Source organism: Giraffa tippelskirchi, chromosome 6 (assembly GCF_054371585.1).
Source record: "Giraffa tippelskirchi isolate mGirTip1 chromosome 6, T2T-mGirTip1v1.2.pri, whole genome shotgun sequence".
NCBI lineage: Eukaryota > Metazoa > Chordata > Mammalia > Artiodactyla > Giraffidae > Giraffa > Giraffa tippelskirchi.
The window spans coordinates 119,344,088-119,360,000 of record NC_137280.1 but is presented as its reverse complement, the minus strand read 5'-3'; the positions used below and the strand labels follow the sequence as shown (position 1 = coordinate 119,360,000).

At 42.7% G+C, this 15,913-nt stretch overlaps 2 protein-coding genes across 12 annotated transcripts in view; one reads left to right on the top strand and one right to left on the bottom strand.

The window, feature by feature from the left end:
* Positions 1-6,908, top strand: part of SAR1B (secretion associated Ras related GTPase 1B) — a 30,611-nt gene extending 23,703 nt beyond the window's left edge. For 2 of the 6 annotated variants that reach the window (XM_081502921.1, XM_081502923.1), the window contains one exon: positions 4,573-6,908. In XM_081502921.1, coding sequence (XP_081359047.1) covers positions 4,573-4,593 — 21 coding nt within the window. In that variant the 3' untranslated portion in view covers positions 4,594-6,908. Of the gene's footprint in view, positions 1-2,254 lie in introns of all 6 variants that reach the window. The other 4 variants (XM_081502919.1, XM_081502920.1, XM_081502917.1 and 1 more) reach the window with 2 other exon arrangements.
* SEC24A (SEC24 homolog A, COPII component) overlaps positions 1-13,194 on the bottom strand; it is a 111,560-nt gene extending 98,366 nt beyond the window's left edge. For 2 of the 6 annotated variants that reach the window (XM_081502903.1, XM_081502907.1), the window contains exons 1-2: positions 12,940-13,194; positions 10,247-10,323 (exon numbers count right to left, since the gene is read on the bottom strand). The gene's annotated coding sequence lies outside the window, so the exon portion shown is untranslated. Of the gene's footprint in view, positions 1-10,246; positions 10,324-12,188 lie in introns of all 6 variants that reach the window. The other 4 variants (XM_081502902.1, XM_081502908.1, XM_081502904.1 and 1 more) reach the window with 4 other exon arrangements.
* Positions 13,195-15,913: the final 2,719 nt, after the last annotated feature.

The window sequence follows — 15,913 nt, the reverse complement described above, 5'->3', positions numbered from 1 at the left end:
ACAATAAACTGTGGAAAATTCTGAAAGAGATGGGAATACCAGACCATCTTACTTGTCTCTTGAGAAACCTGTATGCAGGTCAGGAAGCAACAGTTAGAACTGGACATGGAACAACAGACTGGTTCCAAATAGGAAAAGGAGTACATCAAGGCTGTATATTGTCACCCTGCTTATTTAACTTATATGCAGAGTACATCATGAGAAACGCTGGGCTGGAGGAAACACAAGCTGGAATCAAGATTGCCGGGAGGAATATCAATAACCTCAGATATGCGGATGACACCACCCTTATGGCAGAAAGTGAAGAAGAACTAAAGAGCCTCTTCATGAAGGTGAAAGAGGAGAGTGAAAAAGTTGGCTTAAAGCTCAACGTTCAGAAAACTAAGATCATGGCATCTGGTCCCATCACTTCATGGGAAATAGATGGGGAAACAGTGGAAACGGTGTCAGACTTTATTTTTTGGGGCTCCAGAATCACTGCTGATGGTGACTGCAGCCATGAAATTAAAAGACGCTTACTCCTTGGAAGGAAGGTTATGGCCAACCTAGATAGCGTATTTAAAAGCAGAGACATTACTTTGCCAACAAAAGTCTGTCTAGTCAAAGCTATGGTTTTTCCAGTGGTCATGTATGGATGTGAGAGTTGGACGGTGAAGAAAGCTGAGCGCCGAAGAATTGATGCTTTTGAGCTGTGGTGTTGGAGAAGACTCTTGAGGGTCCCTTGGACTGCAAGGAGATCCAATCAATCCATCCTAAAAGAGATCAATCCTGGGTGTTTATTGGAAGGTCTGATGTTGAAGCTGAAACGCCAATACTTTGGCCACCTCATGCGAAGGGTTGACTCATTGGAAAAGACCCTAATGCTGGGTAGGATTGGGGGCGGGAGGAGAAGGGGACGACAGAGGATGAGATGGTTGGATGGCATCACCGACTCGATGGACATGGGGTTGGGTAGACTCCGGGAGTTGGTGATGGACAGAGAGGCCTGGCGTGCTGCAATTCATGGGGTCGCAAAGAGTCGGACACGACTGAGCGACTGAACTCAACTGACATATATTATACTAGTTTCAGGTGTCCAACCAGATGTCTTTAAATTAACTATTGTCCAACCTCACAAGCCCATTTTCATTTTCTTCTTAAAAAGTGTCATTGGTACATTTGGGTCTTTTTTGAATGTCCTCATTTATTTTCTTCCTACCACTGAATGAAATGAAACCTTTTCTTCGGTTCAGTTCAGTCGCTCAGTCACGTCCGACTCTTTGCGACCTCATGGACTGCAGCACACCAGGCTTCCCTGTCCATCACCGACTCCCAGAGCTTGTTCAGACTCCTGTCCCTCAAGTCAGTGATGCCATACAACCATCTCATCCTCTGTTGTCCCCTTCTCCTCACGCCTTCAATCTTCCCTAGCATCAGGGTCTTTTCCAGTGAGTCATTTCTTCGCATCAGGTGGCCAAAGTATTGGAAGTATCACCAACCTTTTCTTGGTGATATAAAAAATGTCACAGCCTATGCATATAGGAAACTTAATGAAAGCTTTCAAAGTTTTGTCATAATTTTTCAGAATTGGTCACTAAATAATATATTTGAATGTTTAAGCATACCAGTAGTGCGTTTAGGCCCCCAGTTCAGTGTTTAAGCCCTGAGTTCACCACAGATAAAAATGAAATGTATACTTGGCTATAGCAAAGTTGCGGGGTTTTCAGGACATATACTTCATAATTAAGCTTTAACACACATTATTTTTGCATTCATTTTTACTAGGATTTGTTTTGGGGAAGGACCTTAGTATTGAAAAATCCCAGAGTAGAGCAATATGGCAGCCTAGGGAAGGAGACTGTTATGTTAGATAAGGTAGATTTGGTCTATTTTCTGTGTCTTCTTTTTAACAGTCAAATCCACATTAATTTTAAGAATTGCCTTCTTAGGTCATAAATCTACTCACAGAATGTCTGTTTTTAATATTAGCGCAGCCAGTTTCCCAGGTAACTTGAATTTTTTCGAAGTCACAGATTCTTTTCATTCTTGTGCACCTCACAGGCTCACCTCTATCCACACTAAATGGACATCTGTCCTACAGTAGAGTGAGAGGAGGTGCCCTATGTGTTCAGGGGAAGGGACTTAGGTGCCAAACAGCCATGGCTTTATCACAGTCACCCTTTGTTCTAAGGTGTATGAACTGCAGCTCTCCTAGGGAGTAGGGCTTTTATTTCTTTAAGAGGTCACCCAACATAATGCCCATCTTCTCTCCTAGGGCAGTGTATCTCTGAAAGAACTGAATGCCCGGCCCTTAGAAGTTTTCATGTGCAGTGTGCTCAAAAGACAAGGCTACGGAGAAGGCTTCCGCTGGATGGCACAGTATATTGATTAACACCAGCCCACATCAGTTCCAGGTCTCACCATTCAGGCCTACTCAGAGATTTGATCACTCAACATGCATAACTTGAATTCAATAGACTTTTATTGTTGGTTAGAAAACAGATATTTTTTAGATTATTAATATTTTATCAACTTAATTTGAGTGAGAATTGAAAACTGATTCAAATAAGTTTGAATATCACAACGTTAGCTTTCTAATTCCATAAAAATACTTAGTTTTTACAGTTTATAATGTGACATTACCCCCAGCACCATTTTTGAACAGCAACTTTCCAGACGACATTTGAAGCACTTTTTAACAACATGAAACTACAAATATCAACCATATTTAAAAGCTCATCATGTTAAATTTTTTATGTAATTTTTTGGAACTAGTTTTTAAATTTTAGATTATATGTCCACCTATCTTTAGTAAGCAGTTAATAATAAGCTTATTAATGATTGCATGATGCCTTACAGTTTCAATTATTTTTTTCTTATGCAAACGTCATGCAATAAAACAAACCCTAATGTTTGGCATCCTTGTTGGGCAAATGTTTCATTTTAATGTGTCTTCTCTGGCTAGTATGCTCTTAAGTTTTGCATATTTAATATTAAATATATGAGAGGGTTGTGGGGAAAGGAGATTGCTTTAGAATGTTTAGGATAATGTTTAAGTCCCTAAAGGCTTTTGCATTTATCTAGAGACAAGTTGTGTTTGGTTGCACCTTATACCACATTTATCTCTGAATCATGTATATTTTTATCTGTAACACTACCATTACCAGTGCTGATGGGGTCCATGTCCTAGTCCCTGTGAGATCGGCCTTCTGAAGAAAAGCACATATTATGGTACAACCCAAGGTTAATTTTTGGTTTGATAAGCCAGTCCCAGTTGTCTAATTCTGAAGTGCTCCAGTCTTAATGGCACCCAGTTTGGTAATCTGCCTCTTCACCAAAAATAATGACAGGCACCAGTCACCCCACACTTAGAGGTACTCCCCAGTCTTACTTAATGGTACTTAATGGTACTCAGCAGGGCAAGTGACATGTAGGGTATTGTGCAGTTGCATGGTGGAGGTCTGCATCTGAGGATAAAGAAAGCGTGTTCTGCTTCAGTTGTCACTGAGATATTTGAAGATTTTGTTCCTGTCCTATGGCTCTTTTGCATTTTGGGTATATTTTATTTCTTGGTGGAAAGAAAATGAATCCATGTATTTAATTTTCTTTTTTCTGAGTTATTCTCAACCAGCTCTTTACAACACAAAGGCTTTTGTTTTTTGATACCATGCTTGCCACATGATAGTGTCTACAAGCCTCACTGATAAGATTTTCTAATCAGATTTTGGTTAGCTTTTTAAAGCATTTTAATTTCTTAAGAAATTGAATTCCTTTTTTCCCATATGTCTGAGATTCCCATAATTAGTTGAAAGACAAGTGCCAAATATTTATTTTTAAAGACTCTCAAGCTTAAGATTTCCTCTCTTGGTCATAAACTGAGGTTTTACAGTATATTTAACCAATTCTGTTGAGAATAGATTGCTCTAATTCCATTAAGAGTAATTTTAATATCAGAATTACTGTTTTCTCTAGCTCTTGTCCAAATCAGAGTTAACTATAATCCTTTCTGTCATCAATAATATAATCTTGTATATGAAGCAAATAAAGATTGAAAGATATGCCTGGAAGGAATTACTAGTTAGCTGAACCAACAAGGTCATTTCATCATGACATTTGGTTTTAGGAATTCAGCTCTTCTGTTTCATTTTCAGCTTCCTTCTAAAGGAAAATAAAAAAGCTTTCTCCCTACCTAAAAACATCAGTAACACCAAGGAAAAGTAGGAAATGACATTCAGCCTCTTGGTTTATCCTGCCAGATATGTTTAAAGTTCTCATTTATAACATCTTGACTGAACAGAATTAAGCCTTATTCAAAGTAATTGCCTCTTGTTGATGGTATCTGTTTTCAATATTTACAGGGACATGCTTTTCTTCAAGTATTTCCTAGTATCTATTGTGATAATTGAGAAGTTAATTATCTGTGTTATAAATTCGTTTAAAAGAAAAAGCTTACTGGTTTCTCTAGAGGGGATTTGCTTTCTGGCACAAACTCTCTTGTTCCAGAACTCTCATTCTAGGTCTGTCACTGGGATCAAAGGAACAGTCACTTTGTGGACCACAGCTAAACTGTGGATATTTTCCCAATGATTTAAGAGTCTGAACCTCTGGAAATGAAGCTTCACTTTCCTGCCAGCTCCAGGGAGATGGGCCTCAAGAGTTCCCCAGCCACTGGGCTTATCATCCAGCTCTGAGAGCTCTTCAGAAAACGTACCGAGTCACTGCTTCCATCAGAAGCAAGTTAAGAGAATGCCAAGAAATGGCAAAAGCACGTGGGAAAAACATATACTCTGTATGTGCCTGTGCAAGTGTGTACATTTGTGGAGTATTTTGGGAGTAAGTGTAGTTAATTTTGTTCTTCCCTCTGTAAAGTGTGAAAATGTAATTAACACTATTATATACAAGTTAAGACTGGATTCCATATACATCAGAAAGTGCTCAAAAGATGTTTTAAAATCTTAAGTCCAAAACTCTAAAAACAGATGGCCTCAGCTGGCTTTCATATTTTTAAAAAGATTCTTAACCCCACACTTGTTTCAATGACTGCTATTAGTTATACTTTTCTGTAACTGGTTAAATTGATGGATTTCAGTTTATCTTGAATTTTTAGACTGGCGATTATAGCATTTTTAAAAATTGGGCACAGATATTCCCTGAAGAATATGAAAAATATTCTTCACTGTTGACTTAGTTAATCCAGTATCCTTGAGTGCCAAAGAAGTATGAATTCAGAGATTGCCTGCATAGATCTAAATTTTAGTTTTGTGTGCCTGTGTACATACACAACTTTACTGTGGTTTACAGCATAAACACAGAATGTTCTTTTCTTTAGTTTTCAACTGGCTCACACTACACGTAGTGCTTTCCAGCACATAAACTACCTGTAAATCACTGAAATAGAGTAATAACTGCGATAAAAGTGTTTCTTGTCTTCTGCAAAATGATTTGATTAACCCCATTCAAAATCCAGCATTTTCACAAGTTCCGTCATTAAAAACAGAATACCTCTAGTTGATGATTTTAGCTTCAGCAGACAGGTTTACAATTTCTGAACCTGCATTTGGTATGTGACTCAATGTAGCATTTCAGTCTTGTTAGTCACTTACATGACTGAAGTTTGCAAGGCTTCTATTGCCAAATAAATTTTGATCAGCGTATACTGACAAAGCTAATATAAAAGAAAGTCTCTCAGAATATCGTGTGTTGATTTAGAGTACATTGTTTGAATCATTTTAAATATATGTAAAAGTTGGTGAAGTTTCAAAAAAATCTCCAAGACAACATGAAAAAATGAGATTAGCAAATATAAATTTCTGGATAAAATTAATAAGAAATTAGAGGTTTCTATAAACCTTTAACTTTTTTTTTTTAATAAATAGTTAAGAGTTCAGAAAACATATTTTATATTAAGGACTAAATTCTCAAAGCCCAATATTAACGTTTCTGGTCTTTCTAATCACTGTCCTTTTGAAATGCAAATTAGTGCTTTTTAACCAAAAAAGAACAAGCTTTTAAAAATATGGGGCTGTGCATCTGCATAAAGTGATTGGGATTTTGTTAAAACCATGTTTCTACTCTTGAACCCTATAGCCATTCCCCCTCACATACCCCCAGCCCATACCTGGAAATCCCTGAGTATAAAGGGAATTGACCTCTGTTGATTTGACCAACTATTGACCATCTATTGAAGATGCAGTTTTGAATCAACTAATTTTTGTCTTCACAATTTAAAACATTAAATAGATAATATATTTAATACCTCTGATTATTCTGGGCTTTGACCACACCTTTAAACCGAATCCAAATTAATCACAGTAAGGTAAGCAAATTTATTTAAAGTAAACTTTGTTTCAGGAGTGCCCCCACTCCAAATAGATTTTAAGACAGAAATGGGAAAGGCTTTTGAGTGATTTCATGGAGAATTATCATCTTTGGAAAAGATTCACATCAGAATGGCCAACTTCACCTGGGTTTCTGGATTCCCTGGTGCTGCTCCTAACCTGAACTCATAATCTATTGCCATACTGAGGCAAGAGCACTCAGGGTGAATGTAGTCAGGTAACTTTCAAAGTGATCAAAGTGTTTTCTGTGGTGAGGCCTTTAGTATTTGGCTGAATGCAGAGTATGCTGAAGTGGTAAGTCGGTGATAAGTTTTTCATCACTAACTTTGTTTGCACTTTTGTACACCACTGCTTGCACTAGTATCTTAGTGTGAATTTTAACAATTGTTTTACAGTGTATACAGATTGTTAAGCATTAATTTATATAAAGATGTTTCTGTTTACCTTTATGTATTTTACAAAGAACAGCTATAACAGATGGTTAAATGTTCTTGAATTGTGTTTGTGTGTTATTTTGATTATGTTCTACTATCTTTTTACCCCCTATGATTTGAGTGTCAGAAAAATAAAATAATTACCTGGTCTTTGAAACACTCTGGTGTCAGGTCCCGTTTTTATCATCTAATAGTTTTTATTGTGCTTATTAGAAATTTCTTGAACTTTGAAATTACTAAGGTTATAGAATGTGCCCTCTGTGCAAGGATTCCAAGGAACTGAGGCCTAATTTGCTTTGTAAGACTGGAAAAAGCTTATAAGCACACTGTAGTAGGACTTATACAATGCTGACTCAGTTGAAATGTGAAAAATAAGCATTTGGTTGGTTTCATCTACATCAAGGTTCTCAAGCTTTAGAATGCATCAGAATCTCCTAGGGGTGGGGGAGGACTTTAAAAAAAAAAAAACACTAGAGAAAAAAAAAATCCCACCAAAAACTGTGATTCAGTAAATCTGGGGTGGAGTGGAAGGCAAGCATACAAATCTTCGACAAGTTTCTCAGGTTTTTCTGATGCCAGAATGTGTAGATTTTCATTTAGGGGAAACAGTAATATACCACTAAGTACTAATAACACTAAATGATCACTGGCTAATTAGAGAAGAAAAAAAAAATTTTTTTTCTGAGAATTCATTCAGTAGTAAATCCTACATCAATGTAGAGCTTCCCTGGTGGCTCAGTGGTAAAGAACCTGCTGGCCAATGAGGAGACACAGGTTCAGTCCCTGGGTCAGGAAGATCCCATGGAGCAGGAAACTGCAACCCACTCCAGTATTCTTCCCTGGGAAATCTCATGGACAGAGGAGCCTGGTTCACTACAGTCCATGCCGTGGCAAAGAATCACATACAAATTAGCAACTGAACATGCATGCACATCACTGTAACCTGTAGCTGGTGGTTCTCAACCTTGGCTACAATTCAGAATCACTGAAAGCCCAGGTAGCAGAATGTTTTCAACTCAGGTGCAAATGAAAAATTATCATTTTGGTAAGGATTATCAAGCTACTTTTGAGACTTAAATCCAACTATAAGACCTTTCTAAGGACTTCCGTGGTGGTCCAGTGGTTAAGAATATACCTTGTAACACAGGGGATGCAGGTTGACCCCCAACTGGAGAACTAAGATTCCCACATGTGGTGGAGCAACTAAGCCCAAGCCCCTCAACTACTGAGCCCATGCACCAGAGCTAGACGGTCCATGCACAGCAACAAAAAATCCTGCAGGTCACAACTAAGACCTGATGCAGCCAAATAAATAAATATTAACAAACAAAACTTTATACAGCCATTCCTTTAACCTTTCCACTAACAATGTGCAGGATGACATAAGGCTTTGTGTTAACTCTTTTAACATAACCAGTCATGATTCTATTACCAGTGAAGTGAAGTGAAGTCGCTCAGTCATGTCCGACTCTTTGTGACCCCATGGACTGTAGCCTACCAAGATCCTCCATCCATGGGATTTTCCAGGCAAGAATACTGGAGTGGGTTGCCATTGCTTTTCCAAGAGATCTTCCCGACCCAAGGATTTAACCCAGGTCTCCCACATTGTAGGCAGACACCTTACCATCTGAGCCACCAGGGAAGTCCAATTATCATTGAGTCCATCAAACAGAGATTTAGCATGCACTCAAATTATTTGTTGAACTGAAACTAACAAGTAGACAGTGAATGTAGTGAAGGGATAAATGCTAAGAAAATAAAAATCCAGTTTATTCAGACATTCTCCAAATAAGACATACAGATGGCTAATAAACACATGAAAAGATACTCAACATCACTCATTATTAAAGAAATGCAGACCAAAACTACAATGAGGTTATCACCTCACATTCGTCAAAATGACCATCATCAAAAAGTCTACAAACAATAAATGCTGGAGAGGGTGTGGAGAAAAGGGAACTCTCTTGTACTGTTGGTGGGAATGTAAATTGATACAGCCCCTATGGAGAACAGTATGGAGATTCTGTAAAAAAACAAGAATGAAACTACTATATGACCCAACAATCCCACTACCCTGAGAGCACATACCCTGACAAAACCGTAATTGAAACATGTACCCCAATGTTCACTGCAGCACTATTTATAAGAGCTAGAATGTGGAAGCAACCTATTAACAGATGTCCATCAACAGATGAATGGATAAAGAAGTTGTGGTACATATATACAATGGAATATACTCAGTCATAAAAAAGAAAACATTTGAGTCAGTTCTAATGAGGTAGTGAACCTAGAGCCTATTATACAGAATGAAGTAAGTCAGAAAAACAAATATCGTATATTAACGCACATACATGGAATAGAAAGATGGTACTGAAACCTACTGCAAAGCCGCAGTGGAGATGCAGACATAGAGAACAGGCTTGTGGACACAGTGGGGGAAAGAGAGGGTGGGACAAACTGAGACAGGAGCATGGAGACTTATACATTACCATATGTAAGACAGTCAGTGGGAATTTGCTACATGAGGCAGGGAGCGCAAACTGGTGCTCTGTGACAACCTAGAGGGGTTGGATGAGGCGGGGAGGTGGGAGGGAAGTTTAAGAGGAAGGGGACATGTGTATACCTATGGCTGATTCATGTTGATGTATGGCAGAAAACAACACAATACTGTAAAGCAATTATCCTTCAATTAAAAACAAGTTTTTAAAATGGAAAAAAATCCAGTTTATTTACCTCATTTTCTTGAATTTAGTTACATAATATCCCACTAGACTATCTGATGGGCTTCCCAGGTGGCGTGAGTGGTAAAGAACCCACCTGCCAATACAGGAGACATAAAGGACACGGGTTTGATCCCTGGGTCGGGAGTATCCCCTGGAGAAGGGCATGGCAATCCACTCCAGTATTCTTGCCTGGAGAATCCCTTGGACAGAGGAGTCTGGGGGAGCTACAGTCCATAGAGGCTCACATAGTTGGACATGACTGAAGCGACTTAGCAAAGCACACAGCACAAAATATCTGACATTTGTACTAAAGGTAAAGCAATGCAACATCACAGCCCCCGAAAGAGTGTGAAAAGAACCTTGTGGGGAATAGGGGAACTAGGAAACAGTATAAAAGAAGCCCTTCGGGTGGTGGCCACCATCCTCCTAATTGAAAGGTGAGAACAACAACTTAGAAACCTGATGATTAAAACAAATGTCCCAAAAACAGGCCCTTATAAAGGATTCAGCTGGGTATTAAGTTAGTTGACAAAGGTCAAAGCCTGTGTTTACAAAGCCTCTTAACTTGATTTATTTAGACACCAAAACTCAATAATTTTCTGGCTATTATGTGGTAAACAAAGGAAGCCTTGCTTTGGAATGTAGATTTTGTTTGGAGGCAGTACAGTGAACCATTTAACATGCTTATTAAAGTCACTGAGTTCAGTGATGGCACCATGCCACTACAAACAAGCTGGTGACGTTGCAAAAAGAAACAGAAGAGCTTTCTTACCTGATCATATTGAAAGGGCCTGGGTTAATGGGTAACAGTCCTCCAGTCAAAATCTTCAGAGGTGTCATGTTTCATGGCTGTTAAAAGTAAACAAGGGGAAGAAATAATTGGAGGTGAGGTACAGGTGAACAGAGAGAGAGAAACACTTGGGGGTCAAAATGAAGCTATTTGTTTACTCCTTTCTTGAGCTAAAAGGAGAATGTGAACCTCATCAATGGAGTTGTAGTCTCATTTCATCCAGGATTAGGAAAATCCCAGAAACTAGAGAGATTATAAACATTACCATTACAGCACCATTTTTAGGGTTCTCTCCTAGTCCTTGGGTTTGGGTTGAGGTCTCTAGATCTATCTCCTGACTAGGAAGCCACACCAGATTGATTGCAGTCTGGAGAAGAGCACGTTGACTTCTCTCCATTCTACGGACTTCTCTTTCGAGACCCGAATGGCCAAGAGCCCTTCTTTGAGTAAGGCACAGAATAGGTGAGTTCCAGCCCTGTTATGGGCCCCAGAGCTTATTTGCAACTAGGGGCTCCACTGTAAGGGGAAACAAGTCTGACAGTTCCTGAAGGAAACCATGCAACACTACTTTGTTTTCTGACTTCAGGGTAGTAGACGCAGGGGCAAAAAGCTATTTTGAGACCAGCCTGAATTTTTCTCCACCTCAGCTTCTATTTGGGGCCAGGTTCAGAATCCACAATCCTCTGGCAGTCTGACGGCAGGGGGACCCCTCTTGGATTCTGAAGCCTCACTCTGCCTTCCTCTTTGGAGAAGCAGTTTCTGATTACCTGACATGTTGGCGGCCTTGCTCACTGCTCCATGTGCAGGGCTGGGCTGGGCAAAATATGAGAGAGGGTCCCTACTCACTGGGTTTGTTTCCTCTCTTTTACACATAAAGCCTTAATGTGTGAAAACTATTAGTTATCACCAGGTCTTTTGCAAGTACTGTGCAGGTGTTGGGTTCGGGTTGGGACAGGTGGCCACACTTTCTGTCTGCCCTTCTGCGAGCCAGTCAGTCAGCTGGCATTTCAACACCTCCTTGGTGGGGACTTACATGGAACAATGAAAAATGGGCAGCCATCTGCCCAAGGCACCATGGAAGGCAAAAGGGAAAGGCCCTCAAACACCATCGAGGTTTCTAAAAAGGGGGCACCAGAGCTGAATCTTGAAGGCATATAAACTGTTTAGTAAAGAAGGGGTGAACAAGGTGAGTGTAAGCAGACAGAGCAGCAAAGACGAAGGCACAGCAGAAAACGGCACGCTGTGATCTGGGGCTGGTAGAGCCCAGAGCCTGAAGAGGTGCTGTGTGGAGAGTGTATTACGCAGATGTCAGTGGAGGAAAAGACAAGAACATGAGGCCTAAACAGAAGGCAGGAGAGCAGGGTTCTTTCCCATCTTTCAACCCATTTTTCACCTGTCAAAGTAGGCTACTTCTAACACTGATTCCAAAACCAACAGTTTATGATGTATGACCACATTTTCCAACCCAAGGCAGGAGCCAGAGATCCACCAGGAGAGCCTGCTCATGGGGCCATGAGATCAGGAATAGGCTATTTGAAGTTGGGAACATCTGTACAGACGTGTGTCCCCAAAATGCCACAATGAGCATGCATACCAGAATGTGTGCTAGTGACAAGGAAGACACAGGTTTGAGGTCAAATTACAAATAACACAGGGTGGATGTTGCACAGGGAACTCTGCTCAATGTTATATGGCAGCCTGGACGCAAGGGGAGTTTGGGGGAGAATGGATACATGCATACCTATGGCTGAGTCCCTTTGCTGTCCACTTGAAACTACCACAACATTGTTAACACAGCCAGTATTGCCAACCTATTCAATAAAAGACATCAGGCTAAGGGGATGAAGGGTTGGGGCTCCCTGAGGGTACTGCTGGGAGACCCCAACTGTCCCTCTCTGATCCCCCTTCTCCACGAACCTCTTACCTGGGGACTGGCTTTGTCTGCACAGTGTGGGGATCTGATGGTTCCATCCATCAAACAGGAGAGGCATAATAGAAGTAGCTGAGAATACCCTGCCTTCTAATCCCCTAGTAAAGTCCTGAACTTGAAAAGTCAAGTGGGCAAGGTACCCTAACTCCTCACACACTCTAAGGACTGACTGCCCAGTGAACACTGGACCGGACTTGATCTCTGTGGCTCCAGGGCTCAAAACAGTCTGTGAATAGAAACATCATGTTTCAAGGCAACAATTACAGCTGAATTTAAGGAAGACGTTTTAAACTTAATATGGACGGCTTAGCAATGAGTTGCTTACAAAATGACAGGCTCTCTGTCACTAGAATTCAGAGGCTGTCCTAGAGAAGGTGGTGGGCAAGACGAGCTTTCATGCCCCCCTAACCACGTAAACCCTGAGGTATCATCCAGATGAGGCCCCTTAGCTGAGGCCTGAGCAGGAACCAGGATTGATAATGCTGGTCGGTACTGGTCCTGTACCCCTTCTTGACCAGAAGGAAGGTGCTCCTGGAGGGCAGAGGGGTCCCTAAAACTTGAGCATCCCCTCTGGTTCCTGATGGCCCTTCAGGGCACACTGCTTCCTTTGCCATGAATTCATTTAGGAGTCTAACAGTGGACGACGCAGCTATCGGGGACCGCCTACGGCAACTCCTTCCGTAAGCTGAGGAGCATAAATAATTACGGCGGGCATGTGGGAAACACGGTTTTGTATACCAAGCACCTGTTACCAGAGCCAGGCAGTCACCCAGAGTCCCAAAATAGCAGTTCAGAATATCCACAGGTGACGGTTTATTTTGCTGAGTCACTCTTCCTTTTTGGCTCCTCCTACAAACCCTGCTGCTCTTCTGAGTTTCAGGTTGATCCCAACATTCCGTCCCTAGCAATGCAACGTTCCTTCCCCGCAACAGCGGGTGGGGTGAAGGGGTGAAGAACAGGAGAATTCAGCTACCTCGGCTTATACCGTTTCAGAATGGCCGCGAAGGAACCCAGAATGCTGGGAAGGTGGGTGTGTTTCAGGCGCAGGCAGCTGATTGGCTCAGTTGGCACGCGAGCGGTGTCACGTGAGCGGTGTCCCGGATGACCGCCAGATGCTTCCAACCCGCCCTGGGCCGGCCCCCCAACGCAGGCAGCACGTGACCTTCCCCTGCCCTACCCCCAGGCCACCAGTGCCTCGGTTGGGCACGGGGCGGCCCATGAGAACAGCGGAGCTTCAGTGAACAAATCTCTCTGGCCTCCTGGCCTCTCTAGTCTGCCTGCCGGCGTCAGGGCGCCCTCTGCCTTAACCTCCGTCCCCCTCCTCTCACAGTGGTTCCTCATTCTAATCACCGCACATCCAGGCTCACTTTGGTCCACTTTCAGCCACCATGCATGGGGGGCGCCCAGCAGGAACGCTCATCCTCACTTCACAGATACGGAAACTGAGGCCCAGAAAGGGCCAAAGGGAAAGGGAAGTCGCTCAGTCGTGTCCGACTCTTTGCGACCCCGTGGACTGTAGCCTGCCAGGCTCCTCCGTCCATGGGATTCTCCAGGCAAGAATACTGGAGTGGTTTGCCATTTCCTTCTCCAGGGGATCTTCCCGACCCAGGGATCAAACCCAGGTCTCCCGCATTGGAGGCAGACGCTTTAACCTCTGAGCCACCAGGGAAGTCCAAAACACAGTCCCTAATTCTCCTTTACCCCAAAGCCCACACGAATCCATTTCTAGTCACTTTCTCATGTGTGGTGCATTCCTGGATGAATTTTCTGGACTTGAATGGCCACAGATAGCTAAGGGTAACTAAAGATGGGGGTAGAATAAGGCGGATTGCCCACTGAACACAAACCCCTAAACCTGGGCAAGCCACCCTACAATTGCTGTCACCCAAATCACGGAGCCCGCCGTACACCCCCAGCCCTTCCAGAGAGGCGTGGGCCCCACTTCCAAGCCTGCAGGACACATAACTTACCTTCCTTCCATTGCCCACAGGTCCTGCTCAGCACTTTGCCCTGTCACCATCAGGGCTGGATCTGGTGCCTCACTTCCATGTTCACATCCATGGCTAATGCTATGCTGCTAATGACCTCTCTCTTGGTGACATGAATCTGTGGCCACCGTGGCATTCTGATAATGTTATGACCCTAAGCTTCCTCCTGCTCTAGCTCTGCCCAAGTCCAGTCTGGAGGCTCACTGTAGCCCCAGTCAGTCCCACCTACCCAGTTGCCCTTAAGGTAAAAGGAAGGGCCCTGGCAGGCTCTCACCTGACCCTCACTGACCACATCCTCTGACCATGGGCTTTCCCACCAGGACCTAAAGAAATCAGTATCCCCAATGTCTTCTATTTGACAGATGGAAAAACTGAGGTACATCAAGTCAATGGCAGAAAACTAGAACCTCGGTTTCCTGATCCTGAGTTAGACATACTTTCCTACAGCGCTGTACAAAAATCACTATGGGGATGGGGTTAACAATAATAAAAAGAAGCCTCCTTGAGTTTGAGTTGGAGAACCAGGGGAGTCATGGATACTCTAGAAAAGGAATTTTTGCCATGCTGTTTGGCTTGTGAGATCTTAGTTCTGAAACCAGGAATGTAACCCCAGCAGCAAGAGTGCCAAGTCCTAATCACTAGACCACCAGGGAACTCGCTTTTTTGCTTTTTAATGTTTTAGAATGGTTTCTTTTTCCTTAACATTGTGTTTGTTGTTACAACAAAGCAGTTGCACATTATTAAATGTAGCAGGTTTTTTTTCCCCCTATATAGGATTCTTTTTTTAAAGAATTGTGGGGAAGAAGACAAAACAAAAACACATATCCTCAGGCATCAAGGCTGGGCAGCAGATGGCGCCCCAGATCCTACCTACCTTGCAGGAGTTTCATCAGAACAAGCAAAGTTCAGGGTGGGCAGAGGAAGAGTCCCTCCCCTCTGCTGCACAGTCTGTGTGTAACTGCACCTGGCTTTGGGACTATGGGATTAAAGTCTGTCTCCCCCACTGGCCTGGTCTATGCATGGGGCATTTGGTCCTCCCAGTGTCCTCAGGGCCCAGCAACTGGTGCCCCATGAATGCTGAATCAATGCGTGTGGGAACAAAGTGGGGGGGAGTGGACACTCCTGGCCTCCCCTTGGATTCCTGTATATTGGCTCATTAATGATTATTTTATATTGATTACAGGTTCAAGTGATAATATTTTGGATACAATGGATTAACTAAAATATGTTATTTAAATTCATTTTACCTGTTCCTTTTTACTTGTTAAAAATGTGGCTACTAGAATTACCTCTGTGCCTCACGCTTCATTTCTAGCTTCATTTCTATTGCACGTTGCTGCTTCGGGCCCACCAGTGTTTCGGCCTCTCCTGCCCCACGGTTATCAGCTGGGTCAGCTCTGCAGCTGCAGGCCTGGCAGTGGGGCCCCTACATCACTCTTCTGGAGCACTGTGGCCAAGTGGGCCTTGGCTCTGGGAGGACGGAGAATCTGGGGTGTCGAGCCCAGGGCAGCTGGCCCAGAGAGCCGACAGCCCCAAATCACAGGTAGGGGAGCTGGCCACATAGGAGCCCCCTCAGCCTGGGGACTGATCTACCAGCACCTCATGCTGACTGCAGTTGATGCTAAGTGAGCCCTTCTCACTCTCGGCTGAGCCCCCTGAGAGAACACATACGTCTCAGTCAGACAAGGTTCCCTGATCCCCAGGGATGTGGCAGACATAGGGCCCCTCAGT